The 22,807-nt window shown below is 35.1% G+C and overlaps 1 protein-coding gene across 6 annotated transcripts in view; it reads right to left on the reverse strand.

Moving 5' to 3' along the window:
- Positions 1 to 255: 255 nt before the first annotated feature.
- LOC144447061 (MYCBP-associated protein-like) overlaps positions 256 to 22,807 on the reverse strand; it is a 48,810-nt gene continuing 26,258 nt past the window's right edge. For 3 of the 6 annotated variants that reach the window (XM_078136952.1, XM_078136951.1, XM_078136947.1), the window contains exons 2-18: positions 16,646 to 16,809; positions 15,741 to 15,912; positions 15,044 to 15,150; positions 14,401 to 14,575; positions 14,156 to 14,275; positions 13,469 to 13,737; positions 12,750 to 12,868; positions 11,805 to 12,024; positions 11,107 to 11,370; positions 10,610 to 10,756; positions 10,081 to 10,316; positions 9,571 to 9,680; positions 8,475 to 8,501; positions 5,432 to 5,452; positions 2,745 to 2,830; positions 1,587 to 1,808; positions 256 to 1,000 (exon numbers count right to left, since the gene is read on the reverse strand). In XM_078136952.1, the coding sequence (XP_077993078.1) occupies positions 902 to 1,000; positions 1,587 to 1,808; positions 2,745 to 2,830; positions 5,432 to 5,452; positions 8,475 to 8,501; positions 9,571 to 9,680; positions 10,081 to 10,316; positions 10,610 to 10,756; positions 11,107 to 11,370; positions 11,805 to 12,024; positions 12,750 to 12,868; positions 13,469 to 13,737; positions 14,156 to 14,275; positions 14,401 to 14,575; positions 15,044 to 15,150; positions 15,741 to 15,912; positions 16,646 to 16,809 (2,558 nt within the window). In that variant the 3' untranslated portion in view covers positions 256 to 901. Of the gene's footprint in view, positions 1,001 to 1,586; positions 1,809 to 2,744; positions 2,831 to 3,548; positions 3,570 to 4,528; positions 4,565 to 5,431; positions 5,453 to 8,474; positions 8,502 to 9,570; positions 9,681 to 10,080; positions 10,317 to 10,609; positions 10,757 to 11,106; positions 11,371 to 11,804; positions 12,025 to 12,749; positions 12,869 to 13,468; positions 13,738 to 14,155; positions 14,276 to 14,400; positions 14,576 to 15,043; positions 15,151 to 15,740; positions 15,913 to 16,645; positions 16,810 to 22,807 lie in introns of all 6 variants that reach the window. The other 3 variants (XM_078136949.1, XM_078136948.1, XM_078136950.1) reach the window with 3 other exon arrangements.

Below are 22,807 nucleotides of genomic sequence, written 5' to 3' on the forward strand. Positions count from 1 at the left end.
GTGATTCAGGGTGCCACGGTATGATATTACAATAAAATCGTTATATCTATAAACCATCGTCACAAACCACGACCGTTTTATGGTACCGTTCTTAACGAGCCAGTCCCTACTTATTTTGAAGAAATAATAGCTCTGGTTTGCGAGAATTCTATAAACTAATCAGTTTCTAGAAATGTTCCAGGTGCAACGAGTAGACTTTACAGCATGTTATTGATAGACTCTTAGAGAGAATAAGCTGGAAGGCAGAACACAGTGTACATTCAATAAAAAGAGTGTGTTTTATTACAAGATCCACGACATATTACAATTGCAATTATAAAAGAACTACCGAGTTGTGAAGTAGCCCGTAGCCTATGAAACTTTCATCATCAGCACTGAAGAAAGGTATATGTCAAAGTGCGCCCTCTAGTGGCATAACAGGTTAACTGTCTTATGGCATGAAGGGACACTGTCCAAAAGAGATTAAACATTAACATGTAAATCTGTCCTGGTGAAAAAGAGTTCCTGCCTGAAAGTGCTTGTAAAAATGATGAACAAATTGTTTACAAATTCTGCCATTTTTCAAAGTTTTAAATGTCTTTATGGAAATTGCACAGGAAAATGCCCAGAAATTTGCAGTTTCAATTCTCATTCACAAAGTTTAATTAAATTCAAGAGTTATTCATATCAATATCAAGCTAGATATTTACAAAATAATTAGGTCAAATTTCAAATATACAGATGAAAGGTCACAGAGGTCAAATATACAGATGACATTTCAAATGGGTGGAGAGATGTAGAAATAATATTATTATGTTAATATATATTGGACGGTTATGACTTGTAGTTCATAATAACATTATATAACAAGTAAATTTATATAAACATGGAACGAAAATTTTAAAAAGTGTTTTTATATTTGTCATTTATTTCCTGTTAAAGCTTTTTCTTCCTCATGATGTTTTATGTCTTCAAAGATGGAGACCATTTTCTCGACCATGTCACCCAGTAAACCATACACCTAGAAAGAACAATTCAAAGAAATAAATATTATTTAGCAGTGATAATAGTTACCAAATGTCAAGAATTGACAATGGGTGATCCATGTTGACCAAATATGGCAAATAATATGAAATGAGTTATCTATTTTGACCAAATATGGCAAATAATATGAAATGAGTTATCTATATTGACCAAATATGGGAAGTAGCAGAACCAAATATGGCAGATAGCATGACTTGTGTGATCTATATTGACCAAATATGGCAAATAGCCTGAGTGACTGACCTAACCAAATATGGCAAATAGCATGACTTGTGTGATCTATATTGACCAAATATGGCAAATAGCCTGAGTGACCAACCTAACCAAATATGGCAAATAGCATGACTTGTGTGATCTATATTGACCCAATATAGCAAATAGCCTGAGTGACCAACCTAACCAAATATGGCAAATAGCATGACTTGTGTGATCTATATTGACCAAATATGGCAAATAGCTTGAGTGACTGACCTAACCAAATATGGCAAATAGCATGACTTGTGTGATCTATATTGACCAAATATGGCAAATAGCATGACTTGTGTGATGTCCATAAAACTTACTTGGACGTATAGTTTAGTTCTATATTTGTTATCCAGTACAGGATCACCACTCTCTGAGTACGGAGTCACACCACCAGCTTGGAATAGTGGACTTCTTAAATCTTGTCTTTCACTGGTTGGTGTTGTTAACTCCTTTACACTGGCTGTCTGTGTGGGTGTTGGTGCTGTACGTGACTGCTTTCCACCTTTACTTTTACTTTTAGGTCTATCTTTTTCCTTTTCCTGGAAGAAAAAATATAAAAAATATAACAGATTATTTCATTCATTAATATTAATAGTCCTTGAGTTTAATGTCGATTATTTCATGATAAAATTTGTAAATTGTGGTTCACAAGCAACTATGTAATTTACAGCAACATGGGTGGAAGTATTAGTACTGGCCAGAACACGGTCGGGAGTATCAGTGGTCGGAAATATCAGTACTGACCATCCAGAACAAGGTTGGAAGAATCAGTACTGACCATCCAGAACACGGTTGGAAGAATCAGTACTGACCAGAACACGGTTGGAAATATCAGTACTGACCATCCAGAACATGGTTGGAAGAATCAGTACTGGCCATCCAGAACACGGTTGGAAGAATCAGTACTGACCAGAACACGGTTGGAAATATCAGTACTGACCATCCAGAACACGGTTGGAAGAATCAGTACTGACCAGAACACGGTTGGAAATATCAGTACTGACCATCCAGAACACGGTTGGAAGAATCAGTACTGACCAGAACACGGTTGGAAATATTAGTACTGACCATCCAGAACACGGTTGGAAGAATCAGTATTGACCAGAACACGGTTGGAAGAATCAGTACTGACCATCCAGAACACGGTTGGAAGAATCAGTACTGACCAGAACACGGTTGGAAATATCAGTACTGACCATCCAGAACACGGTTGGAAGAATCAGTATTGACCAGAACACGGTTGGAAGTATTAGTACTGGCCAGAACAAGGTCAGAAATATCAGTACTGGCCATCCAGAACACAGCTGGAAGGGTGAACACAGTTGGAAGCATCAAGTTCTGGTCAGTACAGGAAGATTACCCATTATTCTGATTCAAGTAAATTGTTACAAACACACTGAAATCTAAATGTATGTACAAGATTTTATAAATTTGTGTCTGATATCAAAAAGGTAAATAAATAACTGTTTTCTTACATCTTTCTTTCCTTTCTTTCCGCCATCTTTCTTATCTTTTTTAGGATCTTCTTCTTTATGCTCTTTCTTCTTTTTCTTGGGTTCACCTACAGATTGTAACATCTTTATTAGTTTCTATTACGATTTACTTTCCAGGTTTATAGACTGCTCATTTTTGGTAAACTAAATATTAAAGTGTAGATTATGAAAACATTTCCTTGACGTTACAAATCATGTATTTATATAACGAACGTTACTAAAACATTACTGTAGTTGGTATTTTAATGTCTAAAAACCAATCACAGAAATAATTTAGCAAATGTATGTAAAACAGGGAAATATTCACATGATAATATTAGAATGAGTAAGTTAACTTTATTACAGGTTTATGTATATGTTTGTGAGTTGCTTGTTGTAAACCAGATACATACACATTCACACACACACATCAAACATACGCCAGAACAGCTGTAATGGAGAAAAAAAATGCAAATCTCTTTCTCAGCACTAAATACGGCTGTTTCTTCACACCCTCCTGCATTTTCTAAGTTATGGGCTAGACTTTCTTCTAGAATGAACAGTTTTAAGTGTCAACAGCAGTTTCTTATTTGGAAATTTATAGGACATGATGACATTTTCTTTTTATCTTGTTGGCTTTTCTTGAAGACATGATAAACTTGAGGAACTGTACGGCATCTAGAATTTGGAATGGTCCAAATAATGTTCTTTAGTTGGATCATTCCAATTTCTGATTGCAGGGGTGAGATCTATGGTATGCTGGATTCTAACAGCTGTTCTGGTTTGTGTCACAGATACCCGACTTACTTTTCTGTGAACTTTTACCCCCTGGTTCAATATTAGGTGTGGTGTAGAGGATGAAAATAAAAACGGAAAATGAAAGGAACATGGGTTAGTGGATTAGTTTGGGATGTGACTATGGAAAATGAAAAAATGTGGGTATAATGGGTTAATTGCTAAAGGGTAGCATGGGTGAAATAGGTTGCAGCTGTATTTTTTACTTCATTAAAATACGTAGCAGTGATCTCTTCAATAGGCTTACATGGATTGCAGTTATCTTTAAATGAGTTGAAATAGGTTGCAGTAATTGCCTCTTAAATGAGTTGAAATAGGTTGCAGTAATTGCCTCTTAAATGAGTTGAAATAGCTTGCAGTAATTGCCTCTTAAATGTGTTGGAATTGGTTGCAGTGATTGTTTTTAAATGGACTGAAACTTGAAATAGGTTGCAATGATCTATTGAATGGGTTGAAATATGTTGTAGTGATCACTGGAATAGAGTGAAATGGATTGAACATAACTGATTGGGGAGGGGGGATATCGATATTTCTCAAATTAAAAGACTGTGATGGTAATTTTTTGCATTTTTTGTTCAATTTTCATTAGCAGTATGTAGCAGGAAGTGGTCTGTGTTATTAGGTTGCATTATGATTTAGACCAAGAGTAACATTATTGATTATGAATGTATTATATCATATATGATTTCATAGGGATGATTTTATGAATCAAATCAAACAGTTACAACTCAACATAAATAAAGCAAAGTTCAAACCACTGATAAACAAAACACAAAGAAATATTAAAACAAACATAAAATTTTGGTTTTTGACAAACATTTTGACAAACATGATGTAGATGGATGCAGACACAATCACCAAGCAGTGTGCACACGACACAAACTGCAATTTCTTCACGTGCAAGTAAACTCATGCAAACAAATCATTTTATCAACAGAAGGGGCAAAAAATGACATAAAATCACAGCATTTCTAGTGTGACATGTTTTCAACCTGCAGAGTCCACGCTACGTTTACCAGATGCAACTCCTAAATTGATAAGAGATGGGAAGGAGAAAAAAAAGGCAAAGTGAAGCTTGAAATGAGATTTTCAGATAGCTGCAAATGATATGATAGTTGTAAGCTTTTTTTTCAAGAAAAAATGTATCCAAATAAGTTATTGCAAATGAATGATAGCTAAAGGCTTTTTTAGCAAATGAACTTGTATTAGAATCAGACAATTTATATTAGTCCGAGGCTGTCTTTTTTGGCAAAGAAAAAAAGCACTAGAATTGGGGAACTGCAAATGAATTGATATTTTTTTTTATTTTTTTTTTTTTAAATGCAATAGAATCAGACAACTGCAAATGAAATGATATTTTTAGTCTTTCTTTGGCAAGAAAAATGCATTAGAATCAGGTAACGACAAATGAATTGATACTTTTTGTCTTTTTAAAAAAAAAATGCAATAGAATCAGACAACTGCAAATGAAATGATACTTTTAGTCTTTCTTTGGCAAGAAAAATGCATTAGAATCAGACAACTGCAAATGAAATGATACTTTTAGTCTTTCTTTGGCAAAAAATGCATTAGAATCAGATGACTACAAATGAAATGATATTTTTAGGAGTGACATGTAAAAGAATCTAATGAAATGAATCAAAAAAATGAATGAAAAGATAATAGTAATAAAAATAAAAAGTCTACAAAATTATTGATGTTCAAATTAAACTGGAAATTGGTAAAAAATACAAAAAAATAACTAAACTTCTTTTTTCAGACTAAAAATCAAAATTGAATAAAATGATATAAACAAACAGTCTTAAGAAGAGACCGTTCAAAAACATAAGCAGAGGGGACTTTATCATGCAAGTGTAGTTGATGGGGGGTCGGGGGATCACTTCACACAGACTTACTTCGTTCATGATGACGCTTTCCTATAATAGATAGCATGCGATGGGGTAGTATCAAAGAAATTAAATTGTAATTGAAAACAAACCATTTTATAATTTTCTTATAGCAAACACAAAATTGTTGTCATGTGTATTAAAATATATGATATGAACAAATATGATATGATGAAAGGATGCAGATTAATGAAATATGGTTTGGTTTAATTGTGAGTTGGTCACAAGAAAGTCATACATACAGTCATCCAAACATACATTATACACACTGAACATCTTTCATCCTTAGAATACCACATACAGTTAAACAACCTTTATGCCTAGTAATTTTCTAAAACACTCCCGACATATACAAGCCAAGGTTCCTAGCATCTCTACACAATTTTGAGAATCAGGTGTACCTTTTTTTTTAATGTGCACCAAATAAACATATTCTTTAACTTTTACGAAACAATGGCCAGGATATAAAAGGAAAATATACAAATTTCATTCATTGGTTAAAAATGCTTGTAATTGTGCATGTACTAGCAATGTGCCTGCACTTGCCTTGTGCCTGTGCTGGCAGTGCCAAGGTAGTGTCGACACTTGCATAGCCTAGTATGCTGGTGAATTTGGATTTTGATTTCCCCATCTACGACGAATTCAAAACCCCATTCGCATTCCAGGCTTACACTTGCATGGCATTCTAAGGAATGTTAAATGACTTTCAATCTCCCAGTCTACTAACAGATTAGAATGTTTAGAATATTTTATGTCTATCTTGGAAGAGAATCATGCATGTCAAGGGTCAAACATTGAATAATTTAGAAACAAATTAACATATTCATTGCATTTCATTTCAACTCAACACTTAGACAGAAAGATTCAAGTTCTTGTTTCTGCTTATCTACCTTAAGGTCAAGTTGGAGCTTGAATTACATAAACAGAAACTAAGACTGGATTTTTCAGTCTACATAGTACTATGCTGTCTGTAAACTTTGCCAACTTTTCTGAAAACATGTAGACAAAATATGGAGGATATGAGATGTAGATAGCATATTTTAATCAGTATTTGTCCCAACTCTCTCCAGTGGACAGGATGGGTGAATGTAATGATGACAGATACCAGTATCGTATAATGGTCTGAATTTTTTTTTAGATAATGACTACTAAAATAGGTTTAGTTATTTTCATGTTTGACACTGACATTGTGAGGATAAGATGTGCTAATTTTGTGATACCATCAATCATAAACTCATTCTTGTGATCTGTTGCAGTCATGTGACACAATTTCACATACATGATGCAGCACTGAGTCCAAAAAACTCAATACCGCAGCACTGAATTCACACAGCAACATAATACACTGCAGCGCTGAAGTCATACTGCAACACACTGCACTGCAGCATGGCATACATACTGCAACACAGTATAATGCAGTACTGAATTCATACTGTAACACTGAATTCATGCTGCAACACACTGTACTGCAGCACTGAATTCATACTGTAACACACTGTACTGCAACATAGTAACATTAGCCAACAGTTGAGTATATTATAGTATTAGTGTTGGTTGTATAAGATACAGTATGTACAAGTCAATTCCAATGTTAGACTGTTCAACAAGTAGATCAGATTCTGTTGATCTTAGACCAAAAGTTAGCTGAGATTGACCAGATCTATTGTTTCTAGGTATTAGACAAAAGGTTAGCTGAGATTGTCAGTCATTGTGAGTACAAGTAAATTTTTGTGCAGACCTGTTACATGGACACTGAGGACGAGTCCTTGAATTCAACCAAACCGCAGCCATGTTATGATTGTTATTCGTGCACACAAACACAGAAAAGCAAAAACGTGCAGTTGCAAAATTGTATTAAATAGTGGTAGGAAACAAAGTGGTTGTTAAGGCAAAAAAAGCTTGGATTTGGGGTTAGGTATGGAAATGCATTGAAGCTTGGATTATTTAGTTTTTGAAGGGTGTTTGAATAATGGCACTAATGGCCTAAAAGGTGGACATGTGAAAGATCAGGGTGGATTTAACTCATACAGAAGGTTTACATGGGGTATTTGTTGAATAGGTGGGATGGGTATTGGGTGGGTTGATGAATTCATTTTTTAAGGGACAGACAAGTAGAAAAATGGGTACCAGGTATACACATGGGTTGATGGGCATGGGTACTGGGTATGATGCAAATTGGATTAATAGGTATAGATGGATATACATGTGTAGGATGGGTACCAGGTAAAGGGATGGGTTGATAGTAGGCATGGGTGAGTACTGGATATACAGATTGGGTTAATGGGCATGGGTGACACATGGGTACAGATAGGGGTTGATAGGTATAGATGGATATAGGATGGGTACCATATAAATGGATGGGTTGATAGGCATGGGTGGGTACTGGATATACAGATTGGGGTAATGGGTATAGATGGATATAGGATAGGATGGGTACCATGTAAACGGATGGGTTGATAGGAATGGGTGCCACATGGGTACAGATTGGGTTGATAGGGATAGATGGATATAGGATGGGTACCACGGATGTGTTGATAGGCATGGGTGAGTAGTGGATATACAGACTGGGTTGACAGGCATGGATGGGTTGATAGTATGGGAATGTTCAGGGATTTGAAATAATGGTATTTAGAAAACTACAAGCTAAAACTTAGTGACATGCTGGAAAGCACTGCAGGGAGGCAGGGTTCACTCTAGCTATTGCAATTATTTTATTAAAACACTTTGCTGCCAGATAAGTTTGCAATATTACTTGTTTATCGGCAAGCATTTCGATTAATAGCTTCACACTGGCTGTGATATTTACAAATTTGCCAAGCAACACCTCAAACTACAATTTTAATGATGTTTAAACTGTAAATAATGATAATTCATGATGATTGTCAGTTTTACAATGCGACACCTCAAACTCAAGTATCTAAACTCCATGCGTTAGTTTTTTTTTATGATATGCTGCTGTTTGTTGAAAAACGAGGATGAAGTCCAAAGTTCCATATAACAGTTAGAGAAGTGCACCAATTTTTTTTGTGGAAACTTTTGTTGATGACTATACCTCTCATGGCTTCTAATACGGCCAAGACTGTTGATGGCACGGGTAACACATTGATTTTATGAGGAGAAAGAAAATACATAAATACATAAATACATTGGAATGGTTACTAACGGTTACCTAATAAACACTAACCTATCACCAATGAAGTAATGAAATCAGCCAACATGCTATGGCTTAAACTAAAAATAACTCTGGGAACACAATAAACATGGAGGTGATCAAACTATAAATGTTTGATACTGCACTGGGAAATCAATTCATGGGAGATTGGGGTCAAGGATTGGGTCGGGCTAATCTTACAAGTTTGGGACCAAAGTTCATGGAGGGATGTTCTCGAAACTTTTGAAGAATGAAGGACAGAAAATCCCAAAAATTAATGAAAAAGATGAAACACAACATGCAGAAATTAGAGGATATTGACATAAAGTCTAGAATGTGTCTGTCACATTAACATACAGTTATTTTATCTTGTGATGTTTTTCTGAAAATTCAATGATTTCCTTCATAGTTAGTAAGTTACATGTACATTCAGTTTCCTTTTATTCAATAATTTTCAATATTCCTTACATAATGATATGCATTGTTCTTCCTTTTTTTAAAAATCAAACTATAATTTCCGTTTAAATGACGATAAAACAAAATCTGATTAATAATCTACTTGCAGTACCATATTATTTTAGGTAGTTTAATCAAAATTAATCAGTTTTGGTTTTAATGACATCAGTTCTGCTATAAATACAACATACCCAGAAGGTCATAACCATAAAGATCTTTAGATCCCCACCAATGTTCACTTTATATCTGAACTATTCATTCAGACTTTTTTTAAACTTGAATTTTGAAGACTTTAGTACTTTCACTACGTTTTATCTTTAACAATTTTCATTATCATTGCATACTTCCTTCTGGTGCAGTCACATTTATAATCAGAAAAAAAGATTCCGCAGATTCATTATGTGAATATCCTCCACAAACACATATATAAATGTCGTGCAAAAACCAAAAACCAAACAGCATGCAAACAAGGGATATAGAGTACCACCACAAGGACCATGAGATAGGGGTGACGGCAGCCATGGATTGAAAGTAAACTTACTTGTTTCTGTCTCTGGATACACATCTTCTTTTTCATCTATACCTAAAGCATTACGTAATAGCATAGACTGACCAACTACACAGTCCACTGACTCTAGCCAACACTGGTAACTGAAAATTAGCAATTTAATAATATGTAGTTTCATTAATTGTAATATAACAATATGATAACACCTTAACAATAGTGTACTTTATGAGTTTGAAGAAAAAAATCAGAATTCAGTAGTAAAAAGAAAAGAAAAGTTTGCTTTCAATAAATTGATGTTAACTTGTCCAAGTGTGTAGAAATGGTACTTGTAAACCTTGAAATTAGACTTATTTTCATGAATTTCACTGGAAAACAAAAACATGAAAATAAGTAATGAATAAAATGTCTTCTTGCGCATGAACACAATGTATCAGTCTGGTAATTAGAGGAAATTGGTCTTTGAGAACTAGTTGAAGACTATAAAATTGCCAAATTTCGTAGTAGTGAAAATATCTAGGTTTTAATACATTATGTTATACTTACGCCACTTTATACATTTGTTGTTGTACAGGAGTCATAGGAGGGAATCTCAATGCCATGGCTGCTGTGTTCATTCTCATCAAGATATCCTCTCGTTTTTCATCATCCTCAACTTCCAAGAACTCCTTCTTCATGTTATCAATAGACAGGTCCCACTCTTTGCCTTCACGTTCTTCTTCATCAAATTGTTCCAGGTAGAGTTGTCTTAGCTCAGATACAACCTCATTGGTGTAATGCATCTGTCAGATCAAAACAATAATATTGCGTGAACGATATGTGCAGTAAAACCTGCGTACAAAGGCATATTGACAACACTTTTACCCCGAATGCAGCCATTCAAATATTTCTTCATTAATACTATTGGCCAATCAACATGTAAATTTTGTTCGCTAGCCAATCGGAATGATCCACATATAGACAACACTTACACCTGGCTGCAGCCATTCAAATACTTCTCCATCAATACTATTGGCCAAACAACATGCAAATTTTGTTCTCCAGCCAATCAGAATGATCTATAGACTACACTTACCCCTGGGTTCAACCTTTCAAACACTTCTTCATCAGTAATGTAAGCATCCACTGGAGATCTAGCCCTGTCTGGTGTACGTATGCCTTCTACCAAGTCATCAACAATTCTTCTAATTGTCATCTCAGCTTGTTTATGAGACAACTCACGCTGAAACCAACGTTCAATATGAATATTACATATGTCAACAACAATAAATTGATATAAAAATATATATAAAACGACAGAAAAGTTGATAAAAAATGTCAATTTATCTCAAAAACTGGCAGTTTTTGTCTCAAGGCAAGCTAAGTTATTGATAGATATAAAATTCTTGTTTGGATTGTTTTAATCTTTTTTTAATGTGTACCTCTTGGCATGCCTGTATGTGGAGCACACAGAGGTCGTGGAAATAGCAAATTCTCGCCTCGATTTCATTTCACAGAGGTCATGAAAACAACTACCGGCAATTCTCACATCGATTTCATTTCAAAGAGGTTATGGAAATAGCAAATTCTTACCTCGATTTCATTTCTGATCTTCTTGTTTTTATCTTCCTGCAGTGCAACTGCTCTCATAGTGACTTGTAAGGCAGAGCCACCATTCAAAGCAGGTCTTGTGATGAGCTGCCAGGTTTCTGTAAAGATACCTGCATTGGGAGACTTGAAGACAAAGGGGAATTTAAGGGTATCTCCTGGTAGTAACACACCACTGCTGGTGTTGAAATAGAACCGCTGTACATTGCCACTCAGTATGGTTTCCAATGGGTTGGACTTGGGAATCAACTGAAAAAAAGTATGAAAAACTTATTAGAATCTCTTGGTGTTAAGATGTATGAATCAACTAACAGCAGGTCTTCTAGAAACAAGACATGATGTTCATATCTTACACAGAGAAATGTAAATGGACAGACGGACAGACAGACAGACAGTGAGGAGACAATTCAACAGATAAATGTACAGAAAGACAGACAAACAAATTAAGAGAGTGACTAAGAGAAAGAAAAAGAAAGAGGCACACAGACTGATTGACATTGAAACAATGCAAGTCAAACAATTACATGTAAAGAAAGAGCCAAAAAGGATACTGTAAACAGACAGACAGACAGACAGACAGACTCAACATTGAATAATCTCCCATTTTTGTACAACAGCTCCAATTACAAAAATTAGCAACAACCGTAAAACATTGACATCACAGTTATAATAGTCTCACTTACTTTCCAATCATAGTATATAGTAGTTGTACCATCATTAACCAACTCTAGGAATGAAGTGGTTCTTTCACCAGCAAAAGCTTCAAAAGTCACCCTAGCACAATGTCCAATATCATTTTTATGAGTGTAACTATCCCCAGTCCATCTAGCAGGATGGCCATCAAATAACAAAGCTGGACCCATCACAGGTTGTGGAATATCAGGCTGGTCTTTGAATGGATCCCTACAAATTTGAAAAAAATGCATTTGTCAAAAGAAGACACTACCTTTTAAAGACATGGTATATGGATCATAGTTAGTGACAATATCTTCCGCAATATCTTTGATATGTTCAAAAGTTTTGACTTTGTACTTAAGATTAGGAACAATTAAAATATTTAGATTTGATGTATACTGTCACAATAAAGTAACTATAGTATAGGTTAAGGAAAACAAATGATTTTATGTTCTTGTATAACATATACTTTCGAATTATGTAATCATAATGAATTTGAAAAGTTTGCCATCATCTAAACACAAATGCTTTATAAAAGCAAAATTTTTAAATCCTATATTCTCTTGTAATATCAGTGCCACCCCTTAAAGGATTAGATAGCCTCATTCTTTCTTTTAGGACCAAAATGTTCTACAGTTCTGCAAGGCAACTATTTTGTACACCTAAATTTGTAATCTTAATCTGAACTGTGCCTTTAAAAGGCTATATTTAAATCCCTGGTTATTACATTCATTTTATCTAACAGTGAAGCCATAAGGATTACATAGGAGCATTCTTTTGTTCAGGACCAATTTTTCTACAGCTCTGCCAGACAACTGTTTTTCATACCTAAAATATTAATCCTAATTTGACACGTGTCTGTAAGTTTTACCATCAATCAAATTATTTAACCACAAGTATTACAAATTGTACCAATTCTGTAACTGGGACATAAAGAATTCTGACAAACTTACAAGGAATCAATATCGTCTGGTACTTCAGGTATAGTAGCATCTTGTAATGATTCTCTCTCATCATCTTTGTCAGATCTCACTGGTTTGTTACTGCCAACAATCTGCAGATAGTCAAGATCCTGACAAAGAAAAAAAGACAGGGATTATGATAAACACAGCTTGTTAGTGGATAGCGCCCGCTAGTGATAGAGAGTGACACTAGAGTTTGGGTCACCAACAGCGTCCTCCATGGCATGGTAACTATATAACCTGAAAGAAATACTGTAGTTTTCTATATTGTGTGGGTTAAAATTTCACACCTTAGAACTACAGATTCAAAATGATGAAATTTCAAAGCCATCAAATCAATACTTAACACCTTATTATAAAACCCTTGGAGACTTCAGATATTGATGTTCCAAGTTATTGAAATTAATTTGCACTACCAACATGTGACTGTACATTTGTTTACTTCCTTATATGTCGTAAAATTTAACTGTTCTAGGCAAGAAGTTATGGTTTCAAAATTCTAAAACTGCGACGTAAATATCAAACCCCCTCTGAAAAGAATTATTTTTTTTACACTATCACAGTATATGGAAATATCTGTAATTGACAGAACTCTTTGTACAAATTTTGATATTAAAAACACAAAAAAACCCAAACAACAACAACAACAACAACAACAACAACAACAACAAACAAACAAACAAACAACTTTGAAATTCATTTTCACTTACTGGTTTATATGGGTCCAACTCCTCCATGACTTCCTGGATCTGTTGTTTTCTCTGATGTAGATACTGAGATCGTTTCCATGGATAGTTGATAGGTGTGGATCTACCAGTCTGCCAAGTTGTACCTTTCTCTTGTTGTACGATGGTAGGATTACCTACATGTTCAATAGGAGGAGGGTAGCCCCTCTCAGACTGTTTCAGGGTCATTTGTACACCAGTGAGGTCATCTCCTATCTTTTCCACTTGCTTCCAGAACTCACTGCCAACACGATCTGTGGTTGGAATCAGATTCAGATTGATAATCAGATTACTAGATTTTTTTTACCTGACTGCATATCAGATTGTTGGATTTCCACTGTATTGTCAACAACAGACCCTGAGATCAGAATCAGATTGAGATTGTGTAATCAGATTGTCAAGTCTAGAACTCATTGCAAATATAAACTTATATCAACATCTCACTGAAATCAGCTTTTGGATTTCAAATTAAAAATTCTTCATCTGCTCTGGAAACCTAACATAGTAACAACTGAAATAGCATATCTAGTCTTCTTATCTAAAGAAATATTAAGTACATGAAGACAAGCTTTGGCTACTGCTTGGGAAATCAAAAGCTTCAAAATACTGTACACATTATATCTAGTCTTCAAAGCACGGCAGAATTAAGACACAACTCAATGAGATACTTACATCCCTTGCCATAATCCACAGCTGGTATAGATCTGTCAATCAAATACCTTTCTTCTTGTATCTTACGGTAATCCTCTGCCTGGTTCATTACTAAATGCTCTGGTGCTCTCTGTAGAAGTTCTGGTAACAAGATGGATGAACAGAATCATTGTACATTATGATAACTCGTGTTTTACATGATGAATACAGTAATTATTATAAAAGACATACTCATATGAATACTTTAAAGACTTTATTCAACTTACTTGATATATAACCCTGTTGTTTCTTTCTGTCAATCATTTTCTGCTGCCAGTTCTTCAAGGCGTTGTTTTCATCCAGGAGTGGGTTTTGAGGTGGTATAGCAGACGGACGTTTCTTCTCAAACTTGACACTAGGTGTCTTTGGGCGTACATCAATCTCCTTTTGTTCTGGATATGTCTGATGAATTGGGAAGGAAGATAAAATGTTAGTATTGACACATTCTCACAGAAATTACTAACAGAAACATCACACTGTACAGATACTATACTAATTGTCTATCAGTTGCCTTATTACTTTGTGAACACTCAAATGCCAAACTTTACTCCTCCAATAAAATACAGCATACATAGTAATGTCCATTATTTCAGAAGTGCACAAATACATTTCACATAAGCATATTGGACATTATAATACACGCATGCAATTTCTACTCATAGAAAGTCAAACACATTTTTGGTAGTGAATCCCAAATTTTCACCGACACCTCATCAGCATTGTGGGGGTGGGGGTGGGGGTTGGGGGTGGGGGTGGGGGTGTAATACATTCTCACATTAATAAGCATATTTATATAATCTTGTAATCTTCGTGGCACATTTGTTATATTTTTATTTCAAAAATATATTTTTTTCTCCTTTTTAGACTTACCTCTGTATGGCCTTGTCTCATAGCTTCTGTTCTAAATTCTTCCACACTGCCCAAGATACTGTGTGGTACCACGTTACCACGGAAATCAAATCTTGGACCTGTGCCATCTATTGAACACAATTAAAGGTAATGAGTTCATATATATTTCTTTTCTTTCAAATGCTGCTACTCAAAAATCTACTTCTTCATCAGTGTGTTATCTTGTAACAGATATTAATAACCACTGTTTGGCCAAGGGTGGGTTACATTACATGTACTCCTAGTTTTTCTTCAGAAAGCAATATGATGCAATGGAAAAAATATGTCTTTCAATGCAAGAGACAGAAAGACAGATGGACAGACTGACTGACTGATAGACAAACAGACAGACATACAGACTGACTGACTGACAGACAGACAGACAGACTGACTGACTGACTTACTGACTGACTGACTGACTGATAGACAGACATACAGACTGACTGATAGAGACAGACAGACAGACATGGACAGACTGACTGACTGACAGACAGACATACAGGTTGACTGACAGAGACAGACAGACAGACATGGACAGACTGACTGATAGACACACAGACAAACAGACAGACAGACAGACAGAAAGACAGACATGGACAGACTGACTGACTGATAGACAGACAGACAGACAGACAGACAGACAGACAGACAAAGAATGCATCATTTTTTGGTATCTTACCTGGGTATTCTACAGGTTTCAATGGTGCATCAGGTGGTGCAGGTTTAGCTATGGTAATACGTTTAGTTTTAGGTTTCTCTACTTCTGTCATGGGTTTTGTTTTCCTCACCATCACAGGTTTCTTGACAGGTGTTCGTCTTCTCTCAGCTGATGGTGGCTTTGGCTGGTGAATCTATTATATGAAGTAAACAATTAATGAAAACACTGGTTTTAATTTTTGTTTTAATGCAGTACAAACTATTAAGGGATTCTGTCCTACACATGAAAGCAATAGATATAAAATTAATTTCCCTGTAAACCGACCAAACACTGCATGACTATTAGTTGTACATCTAACGTTTTCAGTGTATCATACCTTATTAATTTAAACATTACGGAAATTTGAAAACTATACATAGTATGAGTGGATTGTCAAATTTCTACTAAATTTTGAAGGAAAGCTTCTTTTGCATAATAATTCATTTGTGCTACTCTTCTTCCAATCAATATTTATTCTTATTACTAAATATACAATATCAAGTGTAGAGTAAATATACTATACCATTTACTATGACCAAAACAAACATTTTAATACTTTTAATTGACTGACAATTCCCTCTCAGTTGTGGATAATCACCAAACAAAATATCCATTAATAGGTGAAATACAAATTTCAAGTTCTCTGGTGCTAATTTTCTTCTGGGTGAATTACAAAATATGAAAAAATGGCATTAAAAACGACCATGCCAGGAGCACAACTAAACAGACTTTCTGATCACTTTGTTCATTATAGGAATAACTTACTATTACTTGTCATAAATTTGAAGGAGAGTTAGGCAAAGCCAACAAGGGATTTCTGAGACTATGTTATGGGCTAACTAAATCACTAAAGATATACTGTCTGATTATACAATACTTGGACTCACCTCTTTGAGTTTTTCAACATCAATTGCCAATGCCTGGATGTCTTCTCCATCAATCACCTGTTTTGGAGGAGGGGCCTGCTCTTCTTCCAGCTGAGACTGAGATAAGTTAGGACTGGTTGCCTTTTCTGGAGTGCCATCTCTTTTCTTGCCACCCTTCAACTTGTCTGTAGATAGAGAAATAGAGAAAGATGTTAGATTTAGAACTTGACATCTATGTAACCTGTCCTCATTCACAGTCAATTGGGTCCAATAAAAGCAATATGTTGTTTTTTGTGGAATAACATGAGCTACATGTATCCTAGAATTCAAACATCATACTTATAGTTACATGTATTTTATACATATTTTTGTTAACTTGTGATGTTCTCAATTCAACACTGGTTTATAACTTTGGCTTTTTTCCATATAGTCAACTTTTTACAAGATTTATAGAGAATTTACAACTTTCTCTGAAATAAATACATGATTTTGAATACAAAGATTTTGGAGTTGGTACAAAATGTGTAACATGTTACCTCCATAGAATTTCACTCTAGAAGGGAAAAACCAAAATGCCATGAAAACAACTTGGGACTTTCATATCTTACACATGAGTTTCATCTTCATTGTGAGACCAAAAGCCACACTTTTTGACCCCATCTTCTGTCAAAACGTATGAAATCCGGGATAAGCACGGCAGCAAATCCTTGGAATTACTGGCATTGACAAATTACACTGAAATGTGTCAGATTGGAATGACTACCATGCTAATGATGATTGTTTAAAAACAGCAGTTGCTATTTGAAGTAAATCTCAATCTATAGGCCATACAATGTTGATTTTTCGTTGTATGGATGGCGATAACCTCCAAAAGTTTACCCATTGAAAAAGTGAACAGTGTTTTAAGTTATCATAAGTAGAACTACAGTATTGGTATTCCTTAACCACATTTGGGTCTAGATTTTTTTATCAGGAATTCTGACTTGTTTTATGGTTAAAATTGATACATTTCTGGATGACAAACCCATATAACAATAATTTTTCCAGAGTGGCTCGCATAAACACGATCAGTGTGCCAAAGGCAAAATGAAATGACATTTGCCTTCTTAGATATAGTTGCTGTAGCAGTGCATTGTTTCATTCTGTCTACTGTTTGCTATTGCTTTCAATTGGTCATGTTGAATTAGCTGGTGTGTTTTAAATTGCATTACATGACACTGACAGAACACAATGCAAAAGAGAGAACTAGACACAGAACGTTAATGACGTTTATCCTTTGCTGTAAGTGGACATTACAAAGTGGCCTCGACAATAGACAAGCGTCTTTACTATTGTCAGAAAGTTGACACTGAAATATTTTCACGCTGATATCTTTTGGGGCTAAATTCTCGGTACTTGTGATCATTTTACATGCTAGAGGGTCAAAATAGCACAAGAAGATGGACAAAGTGCATATAACATGTAATGCACGTGTAGTATATTGTGGAGTGGAAGTCATGGTGTCAAGAAGTCGAATGACTGAGTGCCTATACATTTGTACATGTAGGTGGTGAAATTCTGTTTCCCAAATTGTGAATCACTCAGGATGAAAATGATGCTGTACTGGTTTCATAGGTCCCACTGGATGTTTTCACATGGATTATTTGACCAAAGTCTTGAACTATTGGTGTACATGTATGTGCTGTGAGATGTTCACAAGCTGGATGGAAAGCTGACTCAGACTGTTTGCTACTATGTGTACATGTTTGCTGGTTTCTGGAATCTTCTGACTACTTTGATATCTTCTAAACACTAAATTGAATGAGTTGAAAACAATGGTAATGTACATCTCATTTTATCTAGTGGGTGTATGGAAGTCGTCTCGCCCATGTGCTCTTCTTACCTAGCACAAAGAAAAGTACATCTTTCATGCAAAGACTGCTAATTTCCGTGAGTACCATTGAGATCTGTGGTATATCGAAGATTACATCCTTACTTTGTGTTGGACTAAGATATGAATTTTTCAGTTTGTGTAAAACAGCCCTATACACTTACCAGATGTAAAGAGTGATAGACATGTTGTTGAACATCACCAGTTCAGGTAAGACATGTGTTTCTTAATTCAAATCTAAGAATTTCAATTTTAAACATTAAAGTGAAATTATTATAAACAAACTTGTTATAACTACTGTATTACTAGGGTGACTGACCAAACATTTTCATCAGCTTGATAGATCAAATGATTTACAAAGGCTGTAACACACAAGCAGTTCAAAGTTGTTTAGCATAGTTACTATGGTGACTGTTTCACCATTTCTCAGAGTCACATCCAAGACCCTTAGTCTATGATATCATTTTGAAATCTCATTTTGAGATTATAGAATTGAACATAACATGGTATACGTTGGACGTTCCATGAAGTCAAGATGACTGTTCTAACCTACCGGACTTTCATTTCTATGAACATTCATGAGTACCCTCAATGATGGAACATCTAACTCGGACGCCTGGTTAACCACTTGGGGGTGTTTGAGGAAATAGTACAGACACTAGATTATATTTTATGTGTTTGAATCCTCAGTTAGTAGCATGCGTTCTGTATGTGCATTGTACATGTACATGCTGACTGTTAGATTGTATGTTATAGGTTATGTATTTGCACCCAAAAACATATTTCATTTTCAGAAGGTTTTTTTAGGAATACAACAAAATATAATCTGTGTCTGAATATAGACTAGGATATCATCTGTATATAGTTCATGGATACTTCTCTGATTGGTATGGTATTCTCTAAACATACACATCATTTGACTTATAGCATGACATGATGTGGTAAAGTAAATTGGTTTACATTCTGTCTGGTATATCAACTGGATAACACACGCTACATCACCATGGTCACCATGGCCTGAGACCTGCATGCACCATTTAAAGACACTCTATAGAACATCTTGGCCACTTGGCCAACACAATCAGAATAAAATATCATTCACCAAGTTATTTTAAGTTGGTGCATATGGAAGAAAAAGAACAATTTCACAAAGTTACTTCATCACAATTTGAACATGATTCTGAATAGTTTTGGTTGTACATGTACCTGTGGCCGTTGTCTCAAATAGCCCCTACATGTATGCATTATATACCTGTACCTGTGGTCTCAAATACCCCCTACATGTATGCAGTATATACAGGTATAAATGGCCATTTATTACAAATTAACGGCCTGCTGACAAAATGCAGTGAGTTTCCTCCCAGAGCAGAAACACTACTTTGTGAATAGGACATAGAGTCTGGAATAGACTACAAGATATGTCATGTTGTTCAACCTTATCAGGCTTTTAAACCACTGGTTGACAGCAGTGTGAGTGCTGGTTGATAGCGCTGCACAAATGTCATACCTTTATACAGACTAAACCTGGAATTTGAATCTTTTGAGTTACACAACTCATTATGAATTAAAATTCAGTTTAAGTGATACATACTAGCTGATGATATGACGCGTACAGCTGAACTCAATCTGGCTTTGGATTTCTTGGAGCTTCTTGAAGTACTTGTACTTGAGACCACCGAGGACTGTGACAATGGTCTCCTAGTTGGCGACTTGGGTTTACTTGTTCTGTCTTGCATAGTTTAGTAGTCTATTACACAGTAGATATATCCAGTAGGAATGTGAAGTACACTTGAACTTGGTGATTTTCACTATCAGCAAATATGATCAGGAGATGTGTGAAATATCTGAGACTGTCAAGTAGGGATACACACAACTACAAGATCGGCCTTAATACTTCAACCAACGGGAGAAAAAAAGTCGCAAAGTTCAATTCTTCTTTACTGGATCTCAATTTTATGTGTTCCACCAGTCAAGTTATTTGTACGTCACATGTATCATTTCATATCCAGATAAATTTCTATGTCAAATGTGAAATCTAAATCTCCGGCATAATCTGGTCACTGATACACAGCAACATATATAAAATCAACATAAGTGTCTCCCAACAGTTTTATACCATGTATCTGTTCTTTAGACTCAGAGAGGTGTTATAAATTGACTTTTTATCTCCAGTTCATATACTTCACTTAGTTAATAAAGACAGGACTATCTCCGCATGGTTATTGCAATAGATTAATTCTATAGTCACGCTTGCAAACAAACAATATTCACACATACAGCTGAGTTGTTCATTTCTTGAACCACGCAATAACCGATATAGGTTTCTTCATTAATAATGATAATATGTATATATCATTGGAGTTCAACACAAGGTAAATTTCTGTCAATCACATGAAATAAGTGTCTAGTACTAGTAGTAGGTTTTGCCAATCCTGATCAAGTAGTAACAACGATAAACATCAATGAATTGAACAGTTTACAAACAAGATGTAGAAATCCTATTGTCACCCTTCACTCTATGTTCTTCACACCTCTGTACTATCCTTCTCCAACAACAATACCACAGTTATCCCAGGTAAATAACCGGTCTTCTTCATAACACCAATGGATTTGGCAAATTAGTTGTCCCTAAGACTTCCCCGTTGGATTGAAATGCAGATGACCAAAGTGGCTCCAAACACTAGAAGGAGACCACTCCATTATAATCCGAGGGGTATCAATTCTCTAAATTGTTTAAAACAATTTTGCACAAACTATTTTCTTGCATTACACAGTAAATGAATTGTTGCCAACATGCTTCAATAAATGTCTGCATTTCATAGAATAGTTTTCTTTGCTGTATGTTGGTTTGAAAAAGTTTTAAGAATGATGACCACCCCTAATTTCTGAATGGGCTGTCTTACGAAATCAAGTGAACTTGGTAACTAACATCAATATTCGTATTAGACACATCAAATATTGACCAAGTAATGCTGGGTAAGTTGATAATGTATAGTGATTAAATCTAATTGTTAGCCACCATGTGTTATATGGTTGACAAAATTCCAATATCAGGAAAAATAGTTTTACTATTACATGGTATATACACACAGACAAAACAACCAATGAATTTTCCAATCAACCAGAGATGTCGGTGATGTTAGGAGCATACATTTCTCAATCACTTTGAATGGTGTCACTCAATCGGAACAGCTTTACAGTTAATTGGAGTGGATGGTGAAAAAGTTGTCAAATTAAATATTATTGTTACTCTCCATTCTTGCTATAGAATAACTATGCTGTAGGTAAATTGGACATGAACAATACCTGCTCTACGTCATGTGACTTGTTTGTGTACATTTCATCAAGGAATTGAGTGGTTCCACACTTGCCAACAAAAAAGGGTGTGCAAACACCTGAAGCTGAGTATTACCTGTAGTCTTATCAGAGTAAAAGACCCAGTGAATCCTTACTGTCAACTTGGTACTGATTACAGGACTCTACTAAGTCTGATACCAAAACTATCGTGGTAACCAATAACAACCAAACAACAACATCACTTCCTTCAGATATGGGAATCAACCAAACTCTTAGGATGCAACAAACATTATGGCAAAACTATGCAAAGAGTAATTTTCCCAACCGTACACATTCATGACAAAACATTTTTTTTTACTTATTTTTTTTTAACCAATAACAACCTGTCAACAATATATACAGTACTTTGAACAATTTTTAATTCATGCCAAAAATGACATGTTGAAAACTATTCTAGAAACATACAGGTTTACTGGTTGAATCTGTGACTCCATAACTATTCTTGAATCAAAGAATTGGTTAGTCTAGAGGCTATCTGTGGTTTTGGTTTGGAAGGAGAATCAAATCCATGGAGACTAAGCCTCCAGACATGAGACAAGAAATTGGCAAGTCGACAAAGAAAACAAGTACACTGACTGTACACTGGATTTGGAATCAGTCAGAAGATAACGAAAACAAGTACACTGTACACTGGATTTCAAAAATATACCATGGAAAAAAAGTAATTCAAAATTCAACATTTGACTTTGCCTTCTGTTAATCAATCAAACTGATTCTCCAGTTAACAGAAATAGTCCACAACTGACTACCAAAACTTTTTTGTCATAAAACTTGATATGCTTGTCCAGACAAGCTGAGGAATAATTTTTTTGTAAACTTTTGATTTTAAATAAATAACTTTACTCTCTTAATATCATTGATTTCCCCAACAAAACTAAAAGTTATTATCACTCAAATGAAGTAATCAAGTTTCCAGAAATCATAAAAAATAACTTATTTGAAATAAACATTTTATA

Source organism: Glandiceps talaboti, chromosome 16, assembly GCF_964340395.1.
Source record: "Glandiceps talaboti chromosome 16, keGlaTala1.1, whole genome shotgun sequence".
In the NCBI taxonomy this organism is placed as follows: domain Eukaryota; kingdom Metazoa; phylum Hemichordata; class Enteropneusta; family Spengelidae; genus Glandiceps; species Glandiceps talaboti.